The sequence below is a fragment of the Myxine glutinosa genome, chromosome 11, assembly GCF_964187855.1.
Source record: "Myxine glutinosa chromosome 11, kmMyxGlut1.1, whole genome shotgun sequence".
Classification (NCBI taxonomy): Eukaryota; Metazoa; Chordata; class Myxini; order Myxiniformes; family Myxinidae; genus Myxine; species Myxine glutinosa.
In genome coordinates this window covers 110,106,594-110,134,495 of record NC_136271.1, presented here as the reverse complement: position 1 = coordinate 110,134,495, position 27,902 = coordinate 110,106,594, and the positions used below count along the sequence as shown (strand labels likewise).

General features: G+C 46.4%; 1 protein-coding gene across 1 annotated transcript; it reads left to right on the top strand.

Annotated features, from left to right (window-relative positions):
* On the top strand, positions 1 to 27,812 carry LOC144894204 (uncharacterized). The gene is made up of 2 exons (XM_078786303.1): positions 1 to 1,666; positions 24,666 to 27,812. Exons 1-2 carry the CDS (start codon positions 1 to 3, stop codon positions 26,726 to 26,728), a joined length of 3,729 nt encoding a protein of 1,242 aa, XP_078642429.1. The 3' UTR covers positions 26,729 to 27,812.
* Positions 27,813 to 27,902: the final 90 nt, after the last annotated feature.

Below are 27,902 nucleotides of genomic sequence, written 5' to 3'. Positions count from 1 at the left end.
ATGGGCGACCGGACGGGTCCACGAGGTCACCTCGCATTTCTTGCCATCGCCATCGTGTTGTCCACCCACTTCCGCTGCCTGGCGCAGGACTTGGAGCACAGCACGACATCTTTCCGTGGCTGGTGGTGGGGATCCAGAGGTGGTTCTATGTCCGACTGGGCGAGGCGTCGACCCGTCCCTGATGTGTACGAGGCTGTGGAGATACCCAGAGTCAGGACGGGAACAATGGAAACGTCGGATGTAGGCTGGGCCTCATGGCCAGTAACACTACCCCCTGATCGCAGTAGCTCTCATATCCCACAAATTGATCGGGTCTATTCGACATCTGCGGGGCTTCAAACTCCAGCATCGCATCTGGAAAGCGGTGAAGAGCTTGCAGAAGAAGCGATTGCTTTGTGGCCAAGATTATCGTTTGAGACCACGACGACGGAACGTGAAGTTGATGAAAACTATGCCTCAGCTGAATCACAAGGAAAGACAACAAACGTCACACAGCTTTCGACATTGCAAGAGGACACTGCTGGTTTATCGACCTCAAATGAACAATCGGAGATGGAAGGAAATTATTTTGATTCGACTCTTCATAATACATTCGGGTTTTTACTCACGAGTAGCACAGACACTCCATTAGTGAAGGACCTCAGGACAAACACTCCACGGTCAACGTTGTCAACAGAAGACCCTGAGGACCGAGACCAATTTTGGACCGGTGGAGAACGGTGGACAAGTCAGGCGACTTCATTCAGAGATGTCGGTGATGACCTGTCCAAAGATGTCGCACACGATGTACACTGGAGCGAGGGTTCAAGAAGTACCACAGTCGATCTGTCTCTTCCAATTGCACCCCCAGTATTTACCACCCTCAGGAACACTGAACTGACGAGCGCTGCGACGGTGCCACAGCTCGCTGAAAATGCAGAACAGGAATTATTTGCTGCAATAAATAGTTCAAACGTTGATCTTTCACTCCTCACGTCAACCATATTTGATAACGCAGATGCTGAGGGAGCTCGTGCGAAAACCACAGAAAAATCTTCCATCACCTCCATGTCATTGGCGGAACCCCATAGTGTGCCAGTTGTAACATCACCACCACCATGGTGGTGGTGGTGGTGGCAAAAAGAAGAGGCTCGAAGGATAGAACAATTGTCTTCAGCTGCCCCCTCAGAGACATCATCATTCGGTGAGGGTGTGGAGCAGCTGCCAAGTCCTGATGAGGCCGAATTCTCCCATAACGCACACGCAGATGCTAGCACAATGATCCCGGCACTTGCGTCAGAATTCCCAGCCGAGGTCGGTTCGAAGACCAACCATATGCTTCCCTCGACTCCTCCATTACGAGGGGCACACGGGCGAGAAGAGGCGGCGGGAGACGCTTTGGAAGCTCAAATCGTTGCATTTGACCCCAATCATGATCCCACCTTTGAAAACATCGAGACCGTCACTGCTTCTCCTTCAAACATCATGGATGACTGGAGACAGGCCTCTAGGGTGCCCGATGTATCAAACGGTGACAAAGTAGACCCGCACACTTCAACAGCTGCATCTGACCTGAGGTCTTCCATGCGAAGTCCTGCAACTTGGTCAATATCAGCTCGACCGCAGACCTCCCAGACAGAGCTGCCAGTCTTTTTGGGATCTAGTCTCTCTTCAACAAGGCCCACCGGTAAGCAACGTGGCTGAGTAGAGTGCGTCTGGTAATCCCTGTGTGATCAAAGTACAACTTGTCTGGTTAACGAATCGTCGTTTGATTGTCAACATGAAAAGGTGTGTTGAATGTCAAGTTTTAGTCGTTAAGCCCTGGCAACTTTACGAGTCAGTCACCAAATTCACGAGGAAAACTCACGAAATTAAAACTCTGGATTGGAAGATAATGGGATTATTTATACTTCTAATGATAATAAATATAATATATGAATGATTGTTTTTAATGCCATTTTTCCCCGTTACAGCGGGGGTTAGCCTTGCGGGCCCCATGACAATCATGGTTCCCTGTTTGAAGCAATGTTTTTATGGCCGGATGCCCTTTCTGACGCCAACCCGTAGTCGCCTCTTACACACCGCGATCATTCATCCCAGCAAGCTGGTACTCAACATGCCAGGTCCATGACAGGCTGAGTCAACCCCCCTGGCGTTAATTCAGTGATCAACCGGGATTCGAACCCAGGATCCTAGGATCCCAAGCCGGCACCCTAACCGCTAAGCTGGCACCCGAACCGCTAAGCTGGCACCCTAACCGCTAAGCTGGCACCCTAACCGCTAAGCTGGCACCCTAACCGCTAAGCTGGCACCCGATCCGCTAAGCCGGCACCCGATCCGCTAAGCCGGCACCCGAACCGCTAAGCCGGCACCCTAACCGCTAAGCCGGCACCCTAACCGCTAAGCCGGCACCCTAACCGCTAAGCCGGCACCCTAACCGCTAAGCCGGCACCCTAACCGCTAAGCCGGCACCCTAACCGCTAAGCCGGCACCCTAACCGCTAAGCCGGCACCCTATCCGCTAAGGCGGCACCCTAACCGCTAAGCCTGCACCCAAACCGCTAAGCCGGCACCCTAACCGCTAAGCCTGCACCCTAACCGCTAAGCCTGCACCCTAACCGCTAAGCCGGCACCCTAACCTCCAAGCCGGCACCCTAACCGCTAAGCCGGCACCCTAACCGCTAAGCCGGCACCAGGCTACTTATAATGATAATAAATATGGGGAACTATTAAAATAAACGATTGGCAACTTTCCCAGTCACCTTTCTTTAAACTCTTCCTCAACGTGTTGACAAAACGCAGTAAAGCCGAGTCGTTCCTCACGTAGCACAAGCACCCCAGGCCCAGGTTATCAAGCCCACCTCCCACCCGATCCCCTCCCAAGCCATCCCAGCTGTTCTCCACTGAAAATCTGTTTCCCAGCCAGGCGGCAATTATTCGAAAGTCACGGATCGTGTTATATTGCGTCGCCATAAATTACCTGCGGCCGCAATTAATTGCCAAAGGCAAATGGGAGTTTACTGTGGCCTTTTCAAAGGCTAATGAGCTCGACTTTCGGAGTTCCTAATGCGACCATCGCTCTATTTTTCGGGGCAATGACTTGGTTGGCCATTTAGTGTAGCTTGGAGGTCGTGAATGGCATCACTCATCAAGGCCATCTGCATTCTCGAGTGGAATATACGGTACTTGATGATAATGGAGATGAAATAAACGGGGAGGACTCGAGATCAGCAATGGACGACAACCGAGCGAGGTATATACGCGTCAACCTTGACCCGCGCAGGCAGTTTCCGGTACATATTTGGTGGTGTGCGGGACACGATGGTGGCCACGCACCCAGCCAAAACTCGCCCAAGGAGTGCCAACGGTGTGGCAGTGGATATAGCTCGGAGTTAGGGTTGGTAGGGTTAGGGTTGGGGTTATTAGATCTGTTTGACCATGCAAAATGTAAAGAGAGACTCCAGGAAAATGAACCAAAACTGTACACCAATGAGCCAAGTCCCTCATCCTGGAAATGGAGGTCCTTTGGAGTTGGAGGGGTTTGATGCCCTGATTATTTGGTGTAACTGCATGCCAGGTCCATTTCAGGATGGGTGGGACCGAATTGAGGGCTCGGCCTAAAGTCACACAACACTGAATGACTGAACACTCTCTGTTTGAGACACTGACCTTGAGAAGGACATGGCACAGCTAAGCAAAGGCCCTTTGAGGCCACAGAAACAGGCCGGTCTCTTAGAGCTGCCACATCCGAGGCGTTGCAGGAATATTTGACCCCCCTCCGCCCCCCACCCGCTCGGCTGTCAAAGCGGGTGGTTCGTTATTTCCCCCCCAAAAATCAAGCGAACAAGCTGTTATGAAAAGGGGGAACAAGGACAGTCTTTCACATCAGGGACAGTTTGTGGGCACAACTAGGCGAGGCCTTCTGAGGCAAACACAGTTGGCTGACAGAAGAAGGGGAGGTTTCAAAAACAAACCCATTCACCGAGCATCCAAACGAGTAGGTGGTGGGGGAGGCTAGTGACGTGGCACAGTTTGGCGGGGTCCCAGGTGGCATGCCGCATGGCACTGCGTCCCACACCCACCCACGTGACGTCTGATGAATGGCGGCAATTGCTTGTACCTGGTCCTTTTGAGCGAATTTTGGGGAAGGACAGACGTGCGATTCACACATACCAGTTTGTAATAACACGTACAGTAAATATTTCCATAGTAAACAATTTTATTTCATTTCGGATTAATTTCGCCTTTTCCTCAATGCTTTTTCTGTACTTTGCCTAAAAATGAACGAAGGAATACACACAAAAGCGTGCAGTCAGTGAATGTGAAACGGATGATGTTTGGTAGAAGATTCACATTTGAGGAAGCAGAGGATGTGAGTGACAACAGATTCCAGAATCTACAATACGAGAGCTCTTCGTCCGTGTGTCTGTCTGTCGCCATTTTTCTCAGAGATGGCCAAACAGATCCTCATCAAACTTTCCGAGGTTCATCAATGAGTGCCAAGGAGTGCTTTCGGCAAATATATATATATATCTATCTCTTCTCTCTATATTATAAAAGAAACTTTTTGTTTGTTTGTCTGCACGCGCTAATCTCCTGAACGGTGAAAGATAGGATGAAACCTCTAATACAAAAAAGTCGGGACGGGCCCCGGGAAGCTTATAGGCTAGGTGGCGAGGCCGGTCGAGGCCACATCGGCCGAGCTGGGCACATTTCGCAATTAAAAGCTGAGCTGAATTATAGTAGTCAATCTTCTACGGCCACGAGTAAAAGCTGAATTATAGTAGTAAATTCATTCAAAAAGAACCAAAAATGTCGGGACGGGCCCCAGGAAGGTTATAGGCTAGGTGGCAAGGCCCGTCGAGGCCGCATCGGCCGAGCTGGGCCCATTTCACAATTAAAAGCTGAGCTGAATTATAGTAGTCAATCTTCTATGTCCGCGAGTAAAAGCTGAATTATCGTAGTAAATTCATTCAAAAAGAACCAAAAATGTCGGGACGGGGCCCGCCCGGGAAGGTTATAGGCTAGGTGGCGAGGCCGGTCGAGGCCGCATCGGCCGGGCTGGGCCCATTTCGCAATTATAAGCTGAGCTGAATTATAGCAGTCAATCTTCTACGGCCACGAGTAAAAGCTGAATTATAGCAGTAAATTCATTCAAAAATAACCCGGGCAACGCCGGGTGCTTTCAGCTAGTATATATATAGGGTTAGGGTTATTAGATCCCTAACAGCAACACTGCTGTCCTCGAGCAATATATATATACTAGCTGAAAGCACCAAAAAAAAAAAAATAATTTAAGTTTGATTTTATTTTAATCACTTGATAGTGCCAAAGCCTTTCTGGAGATGTAAAAGGTAAACAATCACATTACTTAGTGGGTGTAGGGAAGTGTTTCAGGCCCCCACAGACAATAATTCCAAATGCCAACAGGATTAGGACAGCACCGGACAACGTCGGATACCTTTGCTAAATAAATGTGTTCAAACCTAGTAAATAGAGGTTCCAAGATAGAATGCCAATACCTGCTCGGCCTGAATACCACGTCCCTGCTTACAGTAATTTTTTTTAGTTTCACTATATTACCAAAAGTGTTTGGACAGTAAGGCAATATGCAGGGTTATTAATTCACAATTGTTCATTCAATTTCTAATCAGGTGTCGCTAACACTTTGTACCAAATGTTGGTGGACATGATATTGCACCATTCCTCATTCAGAGCAGGTGTGTGGGTTCATTGGTCCCTTGTGCTATGTTTCCTGGCTCTCATGCCTCATGTGGCGACAAGTCCCAGACTGGTTTGGTTTCATTTGGGGCTCTGGACTGAACCACTGCATGTCCTCAACACTGCTGTCCTCGAACCAATTCCTCGCAGGCACAGACAAGCAGTTGTCACGCTGATAGACATAAGCACCCTCTGTGTCGTATTGCATATCAAAGCCGGTATTGCGGCGTTGTCCGTTATGTCACAGTATGATATCTTAATAAAGCAAATGCCTTGCATTGGGCAGGGGTGAAATTATGCACCTGTGCGCAGGTCCAGAAGCGCAATTGCAAGCTAGACGTGCTGTCCCAATTCTGTTGGTACTAGTATTCTAGTGCAGGTCTTGCGTCGTTACATTATCGACTGTCTATGCTCTATGGTCTGCTCGTGCCCTTTCTCGCATTCAACAAGTTTTGCAAAGGGTAGGCCATTGAGTGCTTTTTGCAATGTCTAAGGCCCTGCTCACTGTCCTGCAGTGACGTGTCCCTTCTCATCACAGCCTCTGCGGTGCATCAGGACATGGCAAATGATCCCGAAGAGAGCAGTTCAGTGGCTTGATTGACGGGGAAACACAAACTTTTTCAAGTCTAGGTTGAGTGTCCATTTCTCTGCAAGAGCTGCTCGATTAAAGTTTTTTTTTTTAGTGCAGGCCACGAACTTGCTGATCACTGACTTTCATGTGAACGCAATGTATTCCCTCGCTGAATCCTCATTCTGTTATTTCGTAATCATGCTACGAAAGGCGTCCAAAAGTTTTTGGTTGCCATCTGTCTCACAGAAGTAGTTAGGGCAGGAATTTGTAATTTGGCTATAGTGCCGGCGATAAGTCGCCTACTCTTTGCGAAGGACACCGTGGGACTTGTAACGTCCACCAAGTAGTACCAGCAGATGAGACGCCAGTTTAACGTCCATCGGAGAGAAGTCACACACATTGATGCCCCGCCCTGCCTGTAAAACACCTGGATGGCAGTTTATAGCTGCGTGAGGATTTGAATACAGGCTCGACAGCTCGCCACCCACACCTCCAGAAAATGTTCGTAGGAGTTTCCTGAAAATCCCAGATTTATCCCTGTGATAGTCGAGTTCAGTGCTGTGAAAACATTGCGTTTGCTCCTTTGGGAATCGTCGTTAGAAGGCGAGGAAGAGAGAGGCGAAAGTTCCCGAACCTTCCAACGCTTTCGCTCCCTCCGCACTGTGTGGTCTCAGTTTAACCGTAGGAGGAAATGAAACGTTTCTAATCAGAGACTTCATATGCAATTTGTGATCTCTTAAGGGAGCTCATAACAGCCCCTCCATAGACTCCATCACGTCCACACCCCCACAGTTCCCATGCAATGAGGATTATTTATCATCGACATTGGGAATAAAGAAATAAATAACAAGCGCAAATATATTCAAAGTACACCACCCCATGCCAAATAAATAAATAAATAGCATAATCTCCAGCACCTGGCAATGCCACCGTGCAGCAGCACATAGAGAAGGAATTGGGAGGGAGAGGTGTACATTAATTGATTGATTCATTGCGCAATTAAAATAAATAATTAATAATCGTAAAATAATTAATTCCTTAGTCAAGGGGCTAATAGTATACCTTAACTACCAGTGTTTTATCCAAAGCTGTAACCTTTTAAAAGTTAATCAAAAAATGTATTAATGGAAACAAATTAATTAATTGATTACTTGATTAATCAATAAATAATTCTTCGATTAATTGATTAATCAATAAATCAAAAATATTCTTTATAGCCACATCACTTGGGCATTGGCATGTGCAAATATCAGCTTCCTAGCTCAAATGATGGCTGAGATATCGCCCGGACAAACAAACAAATAAGAAACCAAGGAAAACAAACAAGAAAGCAAACAAACAAACAAGAAAACAAACAAAAAAGAAGACGTCATGTGGAGCACGATACTTGCAAAATCCGCCCCCCCCCCCCCTCCCCAAGAAAAAAAAATTCCATTGATACAGCAAATTGTCCATTTCATCAAGATTAAAATTGACAATCTTGATCAAAGCTCGGGTCAATAGGAAGAAAAGTGACGATTTTTCAGATGAAAAATGATTTTGGAAGGTTGACCTTGAGTTGACCTTTGACGTTTTGACCTCAACAATAGTATGTTTCCCAATTTAGTGACTCGATATGCAAATGCTGTTCAATTTTCAAGTCAATCGGTTGAGAATTGACGGTGTTTTAGATGAAAATTGATGATTTTAAAAATTTGACCTTGAGTTGACCTTCGACCTTTTGACCTCAAAAATAGTATGTTTCCAAATTTAGTGACTCGATATGCAAATGTTGTTCAATTTTCAAGTCAATCAGATTTAAAATGGCGATTTTAGAAATTTGACCTCCAGATGACCTTTGACCTCAAAATCAATAGGCTTCTCAATTGGGACGACCTATTCAACTTGGTGAAGTTTCGTGACGATCGGTTTAGAATTGTGACCTGCAGGCCGTTGACAAACAGACAGGCAGACAGACAGAACCACAAACGCAACCGACCAATATACTTGAAAAATCTTCGATTTTGCAAGTAACAAACAACCGGAGTGAAAACTGAGTACTCCCTTTCAGTGTGCGTCATTGCCGGGCCCCCTTTGGTGCCCGGCAATGACGCCATGCAGTGCCTGGAGATGGCATAGGAAAGGAGCGGTGCACAACAATGAACGAGCGCATTTTCAGGAATTGAAATCTGACATCTCATAGTATGATGAAGGACACACTGAGCAATGCTGTTTGAGCAGAATTTGAGCCACTGCTCAACCGAAGGTGCACGGAGGTTATGTTTTCAGTCATGTCTGTTTGTCTGTCTGTCTGTGAGCAGGATATCTCAAAAGGGTATTTTTTTAATTTTTTTAATTTTTTGTTGTATACTGAATCGAGGCTCGTGAAAGAGCTAACATTTACTTCACAAACAAATCAACCAGACAAACAAAATATATAAAAAGAGGGAGCGGAAAACAAGATGAGGAGAGAAGGGGAAGCACACAAACACAACATTTGAGAGCAGGCAGATGTGTGGAAGGGAGATGGCTTGGGGGGAGGAGGCGTGGGAAGGGGGGGGGGGAGGGAGAAGTATAAAACACAAGGACACCAAGGACTTCCAGGACAGAAGTTGGTATTTCAAAAAAGTGGATTTGGGGTGAAATTAGCGGGGGTAGAAAAGATCAAGGTTTTGGATGGGGGAAGATAAGAGATGGTGGTGAACAGCTGTTTTAAAGACCTGGAGGGTGGAGTGGGATTGAAGAGAGTGAGGGAGTTTGTTCCAGAGGCGGGAGAAAAGAGGTATGAAGGAGTGAAGGTGAGCAGAGAGTCTTGATTTTGGCAGTTTAACCATAAGAGGGTTGCAGGCAGATCTTGTGTGACCTGTAGGAATATTTGTGGGACAGAGCCCAGAGAGAGCTGGGGGGACAAGGCCAGAGAGGAGTCGGTAGAAGACGGAAAGACCACCAACCTGCCTGCGGTGAGTGAGTGAGAGGCCCTTGGAGTTAGCTTCATCGCGGGAGATTCCAATGATTCTGAATGCTTTGGTTTCAACAGCGTGAAGACGAGCTAGGTGTGAGGCAGGAGCACCAGACCAGAGGGGAGAGCAGTATTCCATTGAGCTGCGGATGAAAGCCTTGTATGTGGTGAGGAGCTCAGGTGTGCCAAGGAAGGACTTCGCACGACGGAGGATGCCCAGTCGGCGACTGGCTTTGGAGGCCAGATTTGAAATGTGGTTTTCCCAGGAAAGATCATGGCAGATAGTGAGACCCAAAAGCTTGAGTGACAGAACTTCTTGGAGAGGATTATTCAGAAAGTGGATGGGAGGGTTGTCCAGTCGGTCTTTTCGGAGAGACATCGTAAGAGTGTGAGATTTGTCAGGATTGAAAGACATGTTCCACTTGTTTGCCCAGTCTGTGATTTTGTCCAGGTCTGCAGAGAGTGAGGAGGCTGCAGACTGCCGATCTGAGGGATGAGGAATGGAGCGACAGAGAGTAAAGTCATCATCAAAGAGATGGAGAGGATTTTCCAGAGTCGGAGAGATCATTGATGAAGACCAGAAAAAGCACAGGGCCCAGAACACTGCCTTGTGGAACTCCAGCCTGAACAGGAAGAGGAGATGAGAGAAACCCATTCAGGGCCACACGTTGATTACGACTAGAGAAGAAGTTGGCATGGACGGATTATGACGAGATTTGATGGACAGGTTGGGTGTATGACATCAAAAAGGACGAATTGATTCGATTTTGGTGAACACCTGGATCCGGATCGGGATATGAGAATTTTTTTCATTCCCAAGTAAATCTTCACCATTGAGCGATCGGGCCAAAAACGATATATAACATGATATTTCAAAAATTTGTGGACGGATTTTGACAAAATTTGGTGCATTAATTGGTTAGGTGACAAGAACAAGCCGATTCGATTTTGGTAAAGCTCCAGATCCAGATCTGACCTATCAGGGATACAAAACATAAACTGTTCACCCCGGTGTACGTATACGTGCTACTTATACTGACTACCAGACTGCAGTTTTAGGTCGATGCATTTTATCTATATTGTTAACTAGCAAATACCACCTGTCGCTTTGTTTAAGGGAATACAAAGGGAGGAGGGGGAAGAAAGAGGGGAGTGAGAAAGAGGGCGAAAGATAGGGAGGAGGTAGGGAGAGAGGGAGAAAGAGGGGGATGGGAGGAAAGGAGTGAGGAGGGGTGGGGGAATGAGGAGAGGGGGAGGGAGGTGATAGGTAAAGAGAGAGGAGGAAGGATGAGTGAGCAAGGGTAGGGTTGTGAGGAGTGGAGTGATCCCTCACCACGTCACTTTACACTCCGGGATGGAGAAAGGGGGTGCAAGGAGGGATGGGGAGTGAGAGAGGGAGTGAAGACACACACACACACACACAAACGAGGCATCGGGACCACGAGGCATCGGGACCATGCCCTAACCTTAACTTGTGCTCCTCATGGTCGTATCTCCCCCAGAAAGGGGGCACGGGCCCCCTCCCCAAATCCCTCATTTTCACTAATCTATATAATAATACCGTAAGGACTCGACTTTGTTATCCCTTTTACGCCGCACCCAGTGACCCGATGCCCACGGCACTAATGGATTTACGATCTACGAACCGCGCTCTTTGTTTATCACGTACAGACATACTCGAAAAATCTGAATTAGCCAACGTTGGGGCCCAAAAGCATCCGATTAACTGCCGATACGACGCCATCTTACGACGCCATCGTATTGGCGTCTGCTGGGCGAAGGCGAAGCGAGCCGTCCGCTGATTGGACAGTCGAGTGGTGTGAACATGGATGGTGTGAACCAAATGGTCTTTTTATTCCCTTGAACATTTTAAATTAGGATATATAAGGAAACGTCTTTATCGTCATTTTAATAAAGTTAAATGGAGTGACGTTGCGATACTCGGAAAGTTGGAAATGGTTGCATAAATCCTCGTAACTCAGAGAGGTGTAGCAGGTGGCGAGACATAAGGAAGCTTAAAGATAACGAGCTGAAAACAGACGAACGATATGTCAATCTCTTTCTACACCGAACGGAAATAAAAGTATGAGAGCGGTAAGGCATGGCCTGAGCACCGAGGTTCCACAAGTGGGGGAGACGAGGGACAAATGAGTGCAGGTGAACTGCGAACCTTTATTTTGGGAGTTGGGTTGTTGGAAGAATGCGTCGAAACTGTTGGGACTGCGGAGGGAATGATGTAAGAAACCGCAATGACTTGAGAAGAGGTTAGGAGAGGCCGTCGACCTGTCTGCATTGATAAAGCAGTATCACCTGTACGTCCGCTGCTTTGTGAGAGATACCAATGGTGTTGAGTCAATTTTAATCAGATTGATTTGAAATTTCAGCATTTGCATATTGGGTTACCGAAGCATATTGCTTTTGAGGTCAAAATCACCTAAAACCGTCGATGTTTTTGTATTTTATTTTCGCGGTTTTCTTAATGTTTGGCAGACGGAAGAAGTCTGAATACAAAGGGCTTTGCATTTTAAGTTGCCCAGTTGTTCATTTTGTGTGTCTGGAGATGTTGCGATTGGACTGCAGGTCTATCAGATGTTCCTGGTGGAGCGAAGGTTAAACTGTACTGTCCTAAGTGTGTGGACGTGTATACACCGAAGTCATCACGGTATTGTGACGTAGACGGAGCCTGGTTCGGCACTGGGTTTCCCCAAATGCTTTTCATGGTTCATCCTGAGTTCCGTCCTCAGTAGCCTGCCAACCAGTTTGTGCCAAGGTTCGCTTCCTTTACTTCCAGAGCATGCATTTGTGCCGGTGTCGGCGATCGTTGTTCATATACGCACTCTTCATTCTCATCTTTCTTCCTAACTCTTACTCGGACAAGCAAATCCCCTATGCCATCCATAATGGTACACTCTATCCATACACCACATCCTCCCTTCGGTGGATGTTCCACGGGTTTCGGCTAGTCTATATAATAATACCGTAAGGACTCGACTTTGTTATCCCTTTTACGCCGCACCCAGTGACCCGATGCCCACGGCACTAATGGCTTTACGATCTACGAACCGCACTCTTTGTTTATCACGTACAGCCATACTCGAAAAATCGGAATTAGCTGACGTTGGGGGCCAAAAGCATCCGATTAACTGCCGATACGACGCCATCTTACGACGCCATCGTATTGGCGTCTGCTGGGCGAAGGCGAAGCAAGCCGTCCGCTGATTGGACAGGCGAAGGCGAAAGCAAGCCGTCCACTGAGTGGACAATCCAGAGCATGCATTTGTGCCGGTGTCGGCGATCGTTGTTCATATACGCACTCTTCATTCTCATCTTTCTTCCTAACTCTTACTCGGACAAGCAAATCCCCTTTGCCATCCATAATGGTACACTCTATCCATACACCACATCCTCCCTTCCGTGGATGTTCCACGGGTTTCGGCTAGTACATCTTATTCTCCACAACTACCTGAGCAATTAGGACAAAATTTGGTGCAATGCATCAGGACAGTAAGGTCTCATGGGGTTGTGCTCCCGATGGCCGTATCTCCCCTGGAAAGGGGGTGAAGGGCTCCTTCCCCTAATCCCTCATATTCACCAAAACATATTTTCCTCACAAACTACATGACTGACAGGGACCAAATTTGGTACGATACATCAGAACATTAAGGTCGGCACAGCAACAAAAAGGCAATCCACAAAGTACACCAAAATGACGAACACAAAGGTTTGCCTTTAAATGGAGTTCTTTAAAAGTGGAATTAAAGTGTAAAATTAGCGAAATTCAATTCAAATATATATCAAACCACATAGATCACAAATTGTTGGTCTACACTTTCACAGCTAGAACCAACACGAGGTTTGATGCTTTTTGTACACCGTACCTTTCCTATGCCATCTCCAGGCGCTGCATAACGTCATTGCCGGGCACCGAAGGGGGCTCGGCAATGACGCACGCTGAAAGGGAGTACTCAGTTTTCACTCTGGTTGTTTGTTTTCTTGCTTTCTTGTTTGTTTTCTTGCTTTCTTGTTTGTTTTCTTGATTTCTTGTTTGTCCGGGCGATATCTCAGCCATCCTTTGAGCTAGGAAGTTGAGATTTCGGCACAATAGTGAGCAAGTGCTTTGTCAAAAACGCTATTTTTTGTTTTTTGATTAATCAATTAATTGATGAGTTATTTAATTATTAGCGATTAATTAAGTATTTGTACATTTACTTCCCTTCTGACCATTATCTCAGGCACCTTATGAGCTAGGAAGCTGATATTTGGACATGCCAATGACCAAGTGATTTGGCTGTAAAAGGTATTTTTTATTTCTTGATTAATTAATTAATCGATTAATTATTTAATTATTCGATGAATGACTTAATTAAAAAAAAATTTTAAGTTACAGATTTGGATGAAATGGTGGTGGTTTATTTATTCTATGAGCCAATTGATTAACTATTTAATTTTTTCATGATTATTATTTATTTATTTTCATTATTAATTAATCAATTAATCAATTAATCGATTAATTATTTAATTATTCGATTAATGACTGTATATATATATTTTTTCAGTTAGATTCTGATGAAATGGTGGTGGTTTATGTGTTCTATGACCGAATTGATTAATAATTTAATTTTTTAATGATTATTATTTATTTATTTTCATTATTAATCATTTATTTCTTTTCTTTCTCATTTGGCCAATATCTCAGGCACCTTTTGAGCTAGGAAGCTAATATTTGGACATGCCAGTGACCAGGTGATGTGGCTGTCAAGGATATTTTTGATTTATTAATTAATCATTTAATCGATTAATTTATTTATTGATTAATCAATTAATTATTTAATTATTTATTAATGACTTATTTAATTAAATTTCTAAAAGACACATCTTCGGATGAAGCACTAGTGGTTTAGTTATGCTATTAGCCAATTGATTAAGAAAATATTTTGTGATAATCTTTTATTGATTTTAATTTTACAATTAATCAATCAATTATTGTACACCTCTCCCTCCCAATGCGCTGTAGGATATTTAATTATTTGGCATGGGGGCGGTGTACTTTGAATGTATCTGTACTTGTTCCGTTTTTTTTTTTTTACAGGTATCCATATATAATGAAAGCAGATTGCAAGACAAGGTGAAACAATGCAATCTCGTGTAAATACATTTTCTGATAGATTTATATCGAGAAAATACGGCTTGTTCCACCTGACTAAAAAAGGACTATTACCAGGGGGAAAAAGGACTGCTGTCGACTGTATCGCCATGGCTTGCAAACGAACAAACATCAAAGAATATCCCTCAAAGTTGGGAAAACAAAGTCATTACGAATATTTAAGCAAAAAGACAAATAAAGCAAAATGGAAAGGTAGGAGAATGGTGAACCAGGGGTGTGTTCCTTTTCCAAGAAACTTGCAGAGCACGCACTCACAAAGTGGCTTAAGCAATCAAGCATACACTCCAATCAAATGGTTAATAAGGAACAGCTGGCTTGGTGAGCAATTAGCGGTGTATACAGACATTCATAGGTATGAAGATCAGGCATTCGATTATATGAGTGAGGAAAGTGAAAAATATATTTTGAGTGCTTTATCGCACAGAAACCGTTGCGGCATGTTCCAAGGCAAGGCATTTTGAGCAGGCCGAAACAAAATGGCAGCTTCGACCCCTGTGAGGTGACAGCGGGCTGAATAAGATGGTGCACTGCTTATTTTGTTTTTTCATGATGAGCACCTCATTAATTATCTTCAAAAGGGGTGTTTAAATTCAACCAAATACCCACTTTTCATTCATGCACTCCATTGGAGTTCCTTTAGTATAGGCATACAAAGATTTGGGCTGCTAGGTTTCATGGTTTTGGAGTTATGTTATGCAGGAGACACACTGACACACTGACACACACACACACACACACACACACACACACACATATACACACACACACACACACACACACACGTGCAAGGAGAGACAGATGGGCAAAGGGGTGAGGGGGGGGGGAAGAGAGAGATGAGAGGGTGGTGTAAGGGGGGTGGGGAGGGAGAGCATGGGGGTGAGAAAGGAGGGGTGGAGAGCAAAGCCTCACCACATGTCGCTATACTCTACACTCTGGGAGGAAGGGGTGGTGCAAGGCAGGGTGTATGAGTGAGAGGAAGGGTTGTGAGAGACGGAGAGAGAGGGTAGAGAGGGTAGAGAGGGTAGAGAGGGTAGAGAGGGTAGAGAGGGAGAGAGAGAGAGAGAGAGAGAGAGAGAGAGAGAGAGAAGACAGGAGGGAGGGGAGGGAGAAAGGAAGGGGGGGGGGGAGAGTGAAGCCTTACCACGTGTCGCTATACTGTACACTCTGGGAGAGAGTGGTGGTGCGAGGAGAAGAGTGGTAGCGAGGGGAAGAGAGAGAGAGGGTGAGGGAGAGGAGGGTGGAGGATGGAGAGGGGGAGAGAGAAGAATGGTGGGAGAGCGGGAAGGGAGAATGAGGAGGGGGAGGGAAGAATGAGGAGGGGGAGGGAAGTGTGAAGAGGGGAGAAATCAGACGTAGAAAAACTGGCAGATGTGACACCCAGTTTAATGTCCATCTGATTCTGAGGGACGGCACACACATTGAGGAATCATCTTGCTTGTGAAACACCGGGATGACAGTTTGTAGCTGTGTAAGGATTCAAACCCATGGCTAGATGGCTTAAAGTAAGTGTGCATATCTCTCGGATATCATACAGTCACGTGAAAAAGTAAGTACACCCCATGTAAAGTTTTGACTTTTTCAACATATTTCAACATACAGCGATTTGATCTTCATTTCAACAATATTGATAGATAAAGGTGATATAATATAACAAATATCATGAAACATTTACATTTTGTAGTCCATTGTAAAATTTAAATAAACATAAATGCAAATTTCGCAAGTGGAAAAACTAAGTACACCCTTGGCTCTAAAAGGTGGTATTGCCCCCTTTGGCAGAAACAACCTCAAGTAGGCGTTTCTTATAACTGTCTACCAGTCTCTGACATCGACTGGGAGAAATTTTTGCCCTCTCCTCCATGCAGAATTCGTTCAGCTGTGCGCTGTTTGAGGGGTTTCTTGCATGCACAGCTCGTTTCAAATCCCCCCACAACATCTCGATGGGATTTAGATCTGGGCTTTGACTTGGCCATTCCAGAACCCTCCATTTCTTTCTTTTCAGCCATTCCTTGGTGGATTTACTGGTATGTTTGTGGGTCATTGTCATGTTGCAAGGTGCGACAGATGGCCTCACATTATCCTCAAGCACCCTCTGGTACAATGAAGAACTCATAGTGGATTATATGATGGTGAGCTGCCAAGGCCCTGATGCAGCAAAGCTGCCCCAAACCATAATATTTCCACCACCATGCTTTGCAGTTGGTATCAGGTTCTTGTGGTCAAATGCTGTCTTTGGTTTTCGCCAAACATGTCTTCTGGTACTGTGGCCAAAAAGCTCTTCCTTTGACTCATCTGTCCAGAGCACATTGTTCCAGAAGTGCTGGTCTTTGCCTTGGTGTTCATTGGCAAACTTTAGTCTTGCCCTGATGTTCTTTCTGGACAGCAAATGTTTCCTCCTGGTACACCTCCCATGTAGATCAAATTTGTGCAGCCTCTTTCTAATGGTAGACTCATGCACTTTGACATCAACAGTGGCAAGAGCTACCCGTAGGTCACGTGATGACATTCTGGGGTTCTTAGAGACTTCTTTCAGCATCTTGCGGTCTGCTCTCTGACTGAACTTGCTGGGGCGGCCTGGCCTGAACAAGTTGGCAGTTGTTTGGATTCTTCTCCACTTGTAGATGATCTTCCGGACAGTCGAATGATTGATTTCAAATTATTTGGAGATCTTTTTAAATCCCTTCCCAGACTCGTGGGCATCCATAACCTTCTTTCTCAAGGCCTCAGAGAGCTCTTTTGATCTAGGCATGGTGACGCCGCACACTTCAACAACAAAGAGCAAACCAAACTAAATGTCTGAGGTTTAAATAAGACAGGTTCCTCCAAGATCCTCTCTAACGATGTTCTAATCATTTGCAACTGAGCTGGTGCACCTGATTCTAATTTTAGGTATTTGAAGTAGTGATAAATGTAGGGGTGTACTTACTTTTTCCACATACAAAATTTGCATTTTTGTTTATTTAAATTATACAATGGACTACAAAATGTAAATGTTTCATGATATTTGTTATATTATATCACCTTTATCTCTCAATATTGTTGAAATGAAGATCAAATAGCTGTATGTTGAAATATGTTGAAAAAGTCAAAACTTTACATGGGGTGTACTTACTTTTTCACGTGACTGTACTTGTCCCATTGCTTTAATCCTCCAATTTATTTTGCCTTCTAACGCCTGGGATGTCCCCACTGCCGTGTCACATGGAAGCCAAGTCGCTTGAGCACTCAACGTTGGTTTTCTTATCAGTATATTTTAATAGGTATTGTAATGGAAAATCAGTTCCACGACATTGTCCTGAAGATAGGTTTAATGACAATTTGATCTCTGGCAACATCCTTAAAAATACAATCATGCAATATATATCAGGATCATGGAATCATGGAGAAAGTTCAGTAATATCAATCAATGCAAGCAAGCCTAGATTATCTACGTATACGCACCATCCGAGTCTACATGTCATAGATTAAATGTCGCAGGAGTGTCTCAGAGCAGCAGTCGTCCGAGCTCTTAAAGACGCCTCTCAGTGGTTAGAGAGAGCATCACACCTGGGTTCAACTTAGATACATTTTCATTACATTCTCCCCGCCGTTAGAACTACACTTCCGCTAGGCAGGAATCAAGCACGCAGCAGCATTAGTAGAGTAGCGATGTCAGTCCATGTCAGTCGGTCCATCCGTAACGATCAGGGCGGCGAATTTCCCTGCCAGCACGGGTCCGGAAACTACCGGGTACTACATCCCCAAGCCCGGAGTCCCCCGCATCAGAGTAGTCGCCTGAGGCAGGCGTCGGAGGGGGCACCACAGTGCCTACAGGCAGGGGTGTATTTGGCGACGGGAGGGACGGCAGATGCTCCATAGGCGGAGCCACGGGAGAGTCCATAGACTCATAAATCGGTTCGTCGATGTCCCCGTAAGGGTCGATGGCCCCGCAAGGGGCCAGGTGGCGTACGGAGACAGTGGACTCGCGTCCATCAGCCATCAACACGCGAGCATGCTCGGGATTAGCCTGGAGTACCTGCACCTTATCCACTAGTGGATCATACTTGCTCGTGCGAACCGCACGTTTGAGGTAGGCCGGCCCCGGCTCAGCGAGCCAACTAGGTAAAGATCGGATACTACCCGAGCTCCTTGGGTGATGAAACATCCGTTCGTGAGGAGTCTGGTTGGTGGCCGTACATAGTAAAGCCCTGATTGAGTTCAGCACCGCAGGTAACGAACAAGCCCATTTATCTAGGCCCCGGCCGAGGGACCTAAGGCTTAGCGTGACAGCCCTCCATATAATCCCATTGAAGCGTTCGACCTGCCCATTCGCCTGTGGTCTATACGGGGTGGTATAGCTAGAAGCGACATTATGCTGAAGTAAGAAGCTCCTCACTTCCTGGGACAGGAACACCGCACCTCGATCGGTATGCACATAGGCCGGATTCCCAAACATAGAAAACAAGTTTTGCAGACACCTTATAACCGTGGCGGCCGTCATATCTGCACACGTGAAAGCGAAAGGGAATCGCGAGTACTCATCAACGATAGTGAGCAGCTAACGAGAGTTACCCGACGCCGGCAGCGGCCCTTTGAAATCCATCGTCAATCTTTCCCACGGCCTAGTAGCTCTGACCAGCGTCCCCATGGGAGGGTTGTAAAAACGCGGTTTGAGTTCAGCACATACAGTACAGTCGCGACAGACCTGGCGAATGTCCTCAACGGAGTATGGCAGATTACGACAACGCACAAAATGAGCGAAACGCGTTACCCCAGGATGACACAGAGTGTCATGCAAAGCGCGCAGACCCTCCAAAGATATGAGCCCCGCACACGTTGCCAGTCGCGATAAGGCGTCGGCAACCAGGTTATCCCTCCCCGGACGATATTTGATGGTGCAGCAGAAATCGGCGAGTTCGATGCGCCAGCGAGTGATTTTCTCATTCTTAATGCGTTGAGCATGCAGGGTGTCGTACATAAACGCAACGCTCTGTTGGTCCGTGATGATTTGGCAGCATCGTCCGAGCAAGTAGGGACGCCAACGCCGAATCGACTCAACGATCGCGTACGCTTCCTTTTTGACAGATGAATGTCTCCGCTCAGCGGAGATGAGAGTCCGCGAAAAGAAAGCCACAGGGCACCCCCCCTGGGAGAGAGTCACTGCTATCGCATGATCTGAGGCATCACTTTCCAAAACGAAAGATTTGTTATCGTCAATCGTCGCCACAGCGGCCCCAGCGATGTCGGACTTAAGGCCATGAAAAGCAGCCTTGGCATCAAGGCTCATGGGGAACGCTTCGCAGTGAACAAGTGGGCGGAGTTTCGCGGAGAAATTTTGCACCCACTTAGAATAATGGGCGAACAGCCCGAGAGCACGCTTCAGCAAAGCTCAATCGCAGGGCGGGGCCATGTCGAACAAGGGTCGCAGACGCTCCTTATCCTGAGCAACAGAGCCGTGGGTCACAGTGTACCCCAGAAGATCTATCGTGCGCACGGAGTAACGACACTTAGCCTCATTCATGGTTAAGCGATACCTCTGCGCGACCTCGAGGAAGCGCTTCAGATTTGCATCATGATGCTCCTGGTCATGCCCGCAAACCGTAAGATTGTCCAGACATACAAAGATGTCGGTCAAGTTCTCCTTAGCGATGAGGTCGTCCATAGCCCTCTGAAAACACGCGACCCCGTTCGTGACCCCAAAAGGTAGCCGGGTGAACTGGTATAACCTTTGACCCGATTCAAATGCGGTATAGATACAGTCGGCCTCGGAGATGGGGATTTCATGATACGCACTACGCAGATCGAGAGTGCTATAGACCGAGTACTGGGCCACCTGTCGAACCAGGGAGTCTATCCCTGGCAGGGGATAGGCGTCCAGCTGTGTAAATCGATTAATCGTCTGCGAATAGTCGATTACTATGCGTTTGCGATGCGCTTCACTTCGTACCACCAGGACCTGGGCCCGCCATGGCGACCGACTAGGTTCTATGATACCTTCCTTTAATAGCTGGGCCGTTTCTTCCGCGATGAATTGCGCGTCAGCTCGTGAGTAGCGTCGCAATTTAACCGCTACAGGTGTGCAGTCCGTGGTCATATTGGGGAACAGCAACAGCGGCTCAATTTCCATCCCGGCAAGAGCGCACACAGCAAGCGTGTCAGTGCCACCAAATTCCATTTCCAACCGTCCATGTCGCTTAAGAAAATCATGTCCTAGCAAAACATCTGCACATCTGGAAATATTCGTCCCTTTATCACAAGCTTCAATCGACATTCCCCTTTTGTGCTGAGCCTAAGCCCTTGAGAGGCCATAAAGATCCGACGTCTTGTCCCAAGGATCGGCCATCCATGTTTTTGCACCAGTCGATAAATCAACATAACTATCAGTAGACCCTGTATCGATCAAAGCTCTAGCAAAAATTCCCAACGATCATAAGCGGGATAATAGGCCGAGCCAGGCCAGGTGGTCCTGCAGGTATCGAGCCATCCAGGCGAGACGATAGCGCCTCGCGTGTGGATCCAACGCCAGCTAGAGTTTTCCGTGCCGAAGCAGGAGCTTGTAGTTCGTACGAGCAACCTTCGGATGGCGCTCGTGTCTCGCGCGGAGTTTCAAAGCCAACATTAGACGTTCGGATGGCCGAACCGGGAAGTTGGCAGGGGCGCTGGAGGATGCCGGCCAAGGACGGTCGCTCCGCGTTCTGTCGTGTTTGCGCCACTTGTTTTGTTGGCGCGATGAATCCCACCAAGGTCGAGCGCACAGCCAGGGGCCCACGAGGAGGTGCGATTCTCATCAAAGGCGGGCAAGGCGCCCCGCTCTTTGCTCGGCCCGCTGGCTCGGCGATAAGCACTTTCATTGTCGAGCAAGTTCGTTTGCCCCGCATCGCCTTTCGGCAAACCTTTGCAAAATGCCCTGTTTTTGTGCACAAATGACATATCGCATCACGAGCCGGGCAAACAGACCTGGGATGTTGTCGATTCCTGCAGAAATAGCACGTAGCGTTTCGTCCGGGCTTTGGTCCCGCAGCTGCTGCGGCCGTCAAGCCCGGATCAGGGTCTTCCTCGGGAGCGGCCGGGGATTCCGGCAGACATGCCGTGGCTGCATCCGCGTCCGGTAGCTCTCTCCGGTCGAGCTTGCCGAGATGTCCTCGCAGTGACGTATAGGTGTTCATACACGTCGGATTGTTCCCGTGCTTGGGTATAGACATGAGCTAGCCGTAGTGTTTCAGCGAGCATCAAGTCGGCTTCTTTAAGAAGTCTTTGTCTGACTACTGAGGATAGTGGGGCGGCTTAGCCCAAATATTCAAAAGAATTGTGCATTTTGTGATACAAGCACCAAATTTGGCACAAATGTACATTAATATGTTGCGAACATTTTCAGATATTGGGCCACTTGAAATTCCGTAATTTTTTTTTTCAAATTTTTTCAAATTTCGTAATTTCAAATTTTTCGGGTGACACCGTCACAATTTCGGTCTTCGAGGCCGGCCGATAGGCAAAGTGTGACCGGAAGGGACGAGGTTCTCCTGACCACGTGGCCCTCGATCTGGGAAGCGAGAGGCGTTCCATTAGTGGACGCGCCCCTCACGCCCGACTTTTGGGCGGCCCCGGCAGGCCGTTTGTTTTGACGTTCCGTGACAGGCCCCGCACCCCCACCTCCGGGCCGACCGGAAGCTTGTGCTGAGTACATCATACCTGAACAACTCAGTGAGGCAGAACACAGCAGTGCACACCAGGGTGACCCCTTCAGTGCATAAACCAATTAACCTGTCCACTGCAGGGCATATAGAAATGAAGTTATTTTCTGCATATAATAATAATATAAGTTCAGTTCTATATAACAATTTCTGTTATCACCACTACCACTACAACTACCACTACTACAAGCTTTGTCTGGAATTTTGTGGACTAACAGACAAACAGACATACAGACAAGCTGGGATCAAAACATTACCTCCTTCCACCATTGAGTGTAGAGGTAAACATCATGGAAATTATATCATGCCCTAGATTTAATTCATGCTTACCCGTGTATTTGCTTCACTGGTTCACAAGGTCTTTTGCATTCATGTAATTCAGACTCTCGTCTTCATTGCTGACCACACAATGTTCGCAACATATTAATGTACATTTGTGCCAAATTTGGTGCTTGTATCACAAAATGCACAATTCTTTTGAATATTTGGGCTAAGCCGCCCCACTATATCGGCCGGCCTCGAAGACCGAAATTGTGACGGTGTCACCCGAAAAATTTGAAATTACGAAATTTGAAAAAATTTGAAAAAAAAAATTACGGAATTTCAAGTGGCCCAATATCTGAAAATGTTCGCAACATATTAATGTACATTTGTGCCAAATTTGGTGCTTGTATCACAAAATGCACAACAGGTTTGCTATGCTGCTACACTAGGAGCTGAGTCCTGAGACGAAAGAATCGCGAACAAGATCATCGCAAACTTGTTCATGTGTACGTACCGCCGGCGCACTGTCAGTCAGCAGACGCCGTAGCTCTTGTGCGAAATGATCCAGAGTCTCCGTGGGCTGTTGTTTCCGTATGGCGAGCAGGTGCCGGGAATAAACCGCGCTTCGTTTCTTGATGTAAATTCGCTTTAGCTCTGTCACAGCGGCATCTTATGTCACGCACTGTTCGCTAGCCCAGTAAACGTTATGATGCACTTTTGTCTGTAGCACCTCTAATTTCGTTTCATCAGTGATGGTGGTTTCCTGGGCCTTGAATTGATTGCCCAAGGTTTTCAGCCAATGCGTCAGCTCCGCGCCCGCATCCGCTGCTTGCGGGTCGGCTGCGAATTGCGGCACCTGAATCATTCTGTGTCCCGCCATGTCGCTCACGTTCGCCTCTTGTTCTCGATTGGACAGCGAGATTAATATAACCATATTAACTATATTAATATAATGAAAGCAGATCACACCAAAAATAAAACTTTTTTTAGCAGGCGAGGCACCACCTGACGCATGACAGCGTGGGCCCCAACGCAGGCACATGGGAGGGTAGGGGCTGGCTGCCTTTGTTTGTTGATCGATGCACTTTTTGTTTTTAAAGGAAGGAAGTAAATAACATATACTCAGGAAGAGGGAGCAGAGGTGTTTCATTTATAATAATAATAAGATTTTCTGATGAAAACTCAATTACAGTCAATCCTTGTTAATCTGGACTACCTTGTTCCCAGCACCTAATGTCAGATTAGTAAGATTGTCGGATAAATGATTTTGTGGATTAGAGGGATAAAATGAATGGCGGAAATCTGTTCCTGGATGTTTTAGTCAGATAGCGAGATTTCTAGATTAAATGGGGTCGAATTAAAAAGGGTTGACTGTACACTGCTGGTGACTGTATCGCCATGACTTATAAACATTGGTTGATAAGGAACGGCTTGCTTTTATGGCATTATTTTGTGAGGCTCTATAAACGCCACGTAGCCAGACATAACAGCGGTGAACGAAGGAGCCTTTATCTTATGTAATCCGTAATACCATATAGATTTCAAGCTCTCATTTTAAAATATCAGTACTTTGATTAATATACTTTCATTTGTCTGTTTGAGAGCATTGTGAAAAATCTCCTCATATAATGCATAACATCGTTCGTAGCTCATAATTTGAAAACTATGGCACTTAAAATAGTGATGTATGCAATGATTCATAGGACTGACCAAGGATAAAGCCTGTTTTTGTTTTAATTAATTAAGGCCATTAATTGTCTTCAAAAAGTGTGTTTTAACACACCAAAACACCCAGTTGTCATTCATGCACTCCCTTCCAATTTGAGAAGCATACATGCAAAGGTTGGGGCCGCTGGGTTTCATGGCTTTTGCAGTTATGGAGGAGACACCTACACCCACACCCACACAAGACACACATACACACTGCCTTTTATTATTGTAGAGTATAGATGATATGTAAGATTTTCAGATTATAAACGATTAGCGAATATCTGCATATCTCAAATGTAAACTTGTGTTGTGTGGGATGGGGGGAGGGGGGGTGGAGGGGGAGGGGGGACGGGACGGGACAGGGGGGTCAAGAAGCGCTGAAATTCCACCCATCGCTTTATGTAGATAATATCTAGATGACCCAATCGTAATGCCACACCTCCACTGCACCTTTCCTCTTTTTAAACCCCCCAATAGACTCAAAATTGAACTTTAAAAATTTATCTGAGGATACAAGGCAATGGACCTGCTAACTGCTGGTGGTCAGTGATTCCAAGGAAATATTTACGACTTCAACAGCAACCTGAAGGCCAAAGATATTGAACTATCTCATGCATATGGGTCTGACGTGACCAATATTGTTTTGCAGATGTGAGGGTGACACATTACGCTACATCTACCATCATCTTGGATGCTACAGGGATGACTACACAAAGACAAAGTGGTACTCTTTTGCAATCCCTTCCAACAACAACTTCAGGAGCAACCATAGACGGCTCAACATTGTCATCCCGACCTCCACCACCTCTCCTTCCGATGCCGATGTCAAAAGGCAGTAAATCAGATCGAGAGTTCTCGCCTCACCTTCACCGGTTTCGTGCAGCCTGTGCCCTCACTTCCCTCTTTATTCTGCTTGGTCTCTTCTCATTGGTTGGTTTGGCCCTACTTCCAGCATCGGAGCCATTTTCTAGCGGTCGACATGGCAGCTGTACTGCAGCTACTATTGCCGCTGTGCAGGGCTTTTTGCTAAGCCTTTCTGTAGGCCGGGCCATAGGCCTTTTGTTCTCAGTGGTCGGTGCCTTTATGCCACCAGCAGCCCATCTTGCTATGCATGATGCTTGCCTTCCTTGCCTAACCTCTGCATTTGCCACTGTAGCACTGGCTCTATGGTTGAGTGCAAGGTCAAAACAACCCCCACAGCAGTCACAAGGACCTACCTTGCTAGCTGCCACAGTAGCAGTGCATTTAGCTGCCATATTTAGTGTAGCACTGGCCTCAGGATTGCTATCTTCCACCAGGCACCGGGCAGCGTTTGCACCTCGGTTAGAAAATGCAACTACAGCAACAACACGGAGGACTACAGAGGAAATTGGGTTGCATGCGGAGGAGACAATCACCCATTATTCTCTACTAGCAATACGAATGCTCACTACCGTCTGGGGAATCATACTCTGCATTGCCTTCTTTCTGGCATTTCCGGCCATCATCATTGCCGCTGGTGATCGAGCCAAGGAAATGGAGATCGCCAATCGCTGTAAAGCCAAGCTATATGGCTTGCCACGGGACAAGGGCTGCAGCACTGCTCGAGGCCTGCAGTACGCTGGACTAATCCTGCTTGCCGCAGCAGTCTTCGGCCTCGGGTACTTTGCACTTTTCTCGTATGCTGCACTGAGCTCACACACGGTCGTGCCAAACCTGGATTCTGAACACGAGTTCCTATGGTTGCCCATTCAGTGTTTACTCCGCTCACTTGAACTTTTCATTGGGTTCTGCGTGTTCTTTGCAGCCCTTCAGCTGTCCCGGGTTGCCTCCCCACAGAAACCCAAAGCAAAGTGGCGAAAGTTTGCCCAGAGTTTAATTCGGCACAGGAAATGTACAAACGTTCTACCCGAATACTCGGACTTTGGCCGCCGTTGTGCTCAGAATGCACAGAGTACACAGCAACTGGGTCATGCCAGTCAAGAGCTTGGCCCTGGTTTTGTTCATAACCACACGGAATTTGTGAAGATGGTATCACTCCAATCCAATTCATATTGTCAAAATGGAACCAAAGTCAGCTCGAACACTCTGAGCAATGGAATGATTTGTGACGAAAGTAACAGTCATTGCACGACACCAATTGACAATAGCAAATTAACCATTCCTAGCAGTCCAACTTGGAAATCACGCAAACCACCTACAAGTGAGTCCGTCGTGAGTGTGCATAGCACTCTCACTGATCCGATGTGGTCAACTACCCATCCACAACCACAGCCTCGTACTGAAAACGGGCAGCAACAACAGCAACGCAGCCCTCCACATTATAAAACCCGTTATGAAGGGTCAACGGCCCTTGGAGTGCCGCCGGACTCATTCAAAGATGATACCTCAGAACTGGACTACGAAAGCGATACAGGTGACTTCTCCGGATATCCACCGAACCTGTCTTGGGTGGACACCCTCCCTGCTGGATCACATTGGCTATCTGCTGCCGACCGCTTGTGGGGAGGACGGTCACCAGATACACCCGTCTCGTCCTCATCATCCTGTCGTGTTCTGCTACCTCCATCTCCAAAGGGACAAAACTCCTCATCACAAATCTCCAAAACACCCCTCGTCAGAGCAATGTGTGAAGGACCTCCCAACAAACAGCCTGATCTGCAAAACGAATTTATGGCTGTTTGTAGGCAAATAGATGAGCTGGGAGCATCCAGCCACTCACTCACCCATTAACATCGCTCAGAAATCATGCATCTGCTATAAGAAACAAGGGACATTGGGTTGTTCTCAACTCTACAGGCATCCATTTGGCCTCGGCAGTGTAACGAGCTTTACAGTTGATAAACAAAAAGCAACATCTGGGTGCGGTTGCTTCAAAGTTCCAAGATTTCTGGTCCAATGCAAAGGATAGCAGAGGAAGAGCGTGGCCGGAACTGGTCACACACTTCCGTAGAGGAAATAGAGGTGTGCGCCACCAGACGTGTTCTTCAACAGAAGCGCTTCAATTCAGACTTTGTGAAAATGAATGTTTCGGGCTCTTTTGTGCGTCCTTCCGATTGCAATAAAACGTTTAAATGTACTCCATTTATAGATAGGCAAATGTATTGAAACTTGAAACCTTTTGTCACGTGGAAATTTTTTTGATTTTCATGGAAATTGGTCACCGATGCTCAAGCATGTTAGTTACCTCCGTCACCGAAGGTGGACCGAGGTTATGTTTTCACTCCTGTTTGTTTGTTTTTGAGCAGGATATTTCAAAAAGTTATGGATGGATTCAGACAAAACTTGGTGGACACGTTGTGGGGGTGACAAGGATGGATTGACTCGCTTTTGGTGAAGATTTGGATCGGATATTTTTTTAATTTAAAAAGGGATTCCTCACATTTGGGAGATGGGGCCAAAAACTATATAGAGCACGATGTCTCAAAACGTTGTGGACGGATTCGGACAAAACTTGGTGGATGAGTTTGTTAGGTGACAAGAACAAGCCAATTCGATTTTGGTTCAGGTCCGAATCCAGATCTGGCCTATCAGTGGATACAAAACATAAACTGTTCGGCCTGGCGGAGGTATGCTCTCTACCGAGTGCCGTTCTAGTTTCCACCTGATATCGTTTATTCTTTCAGAGTTCTCAGAAGCATGAAAAAGAAAACTCACACACCTGCTTTCGCATTGCCATTCATGGCAGTACACAATGTTCAACTACTTGTACTTACATTTCATGGTTCTTCTATAAAGATAAACTACTGTCAGAAAAATGATGCACAAGTTACACTCCGACTGAAATCAACCAATGAGCAAAATAAAATGAACCTCCTCGTTTAAAAGCCTTTTATTTGTTTGTCACAGTAGGCCTCATGTTCATGACTACTTTCCTTCTTTCCTTTTCCCATCTCTATTCTCTAAT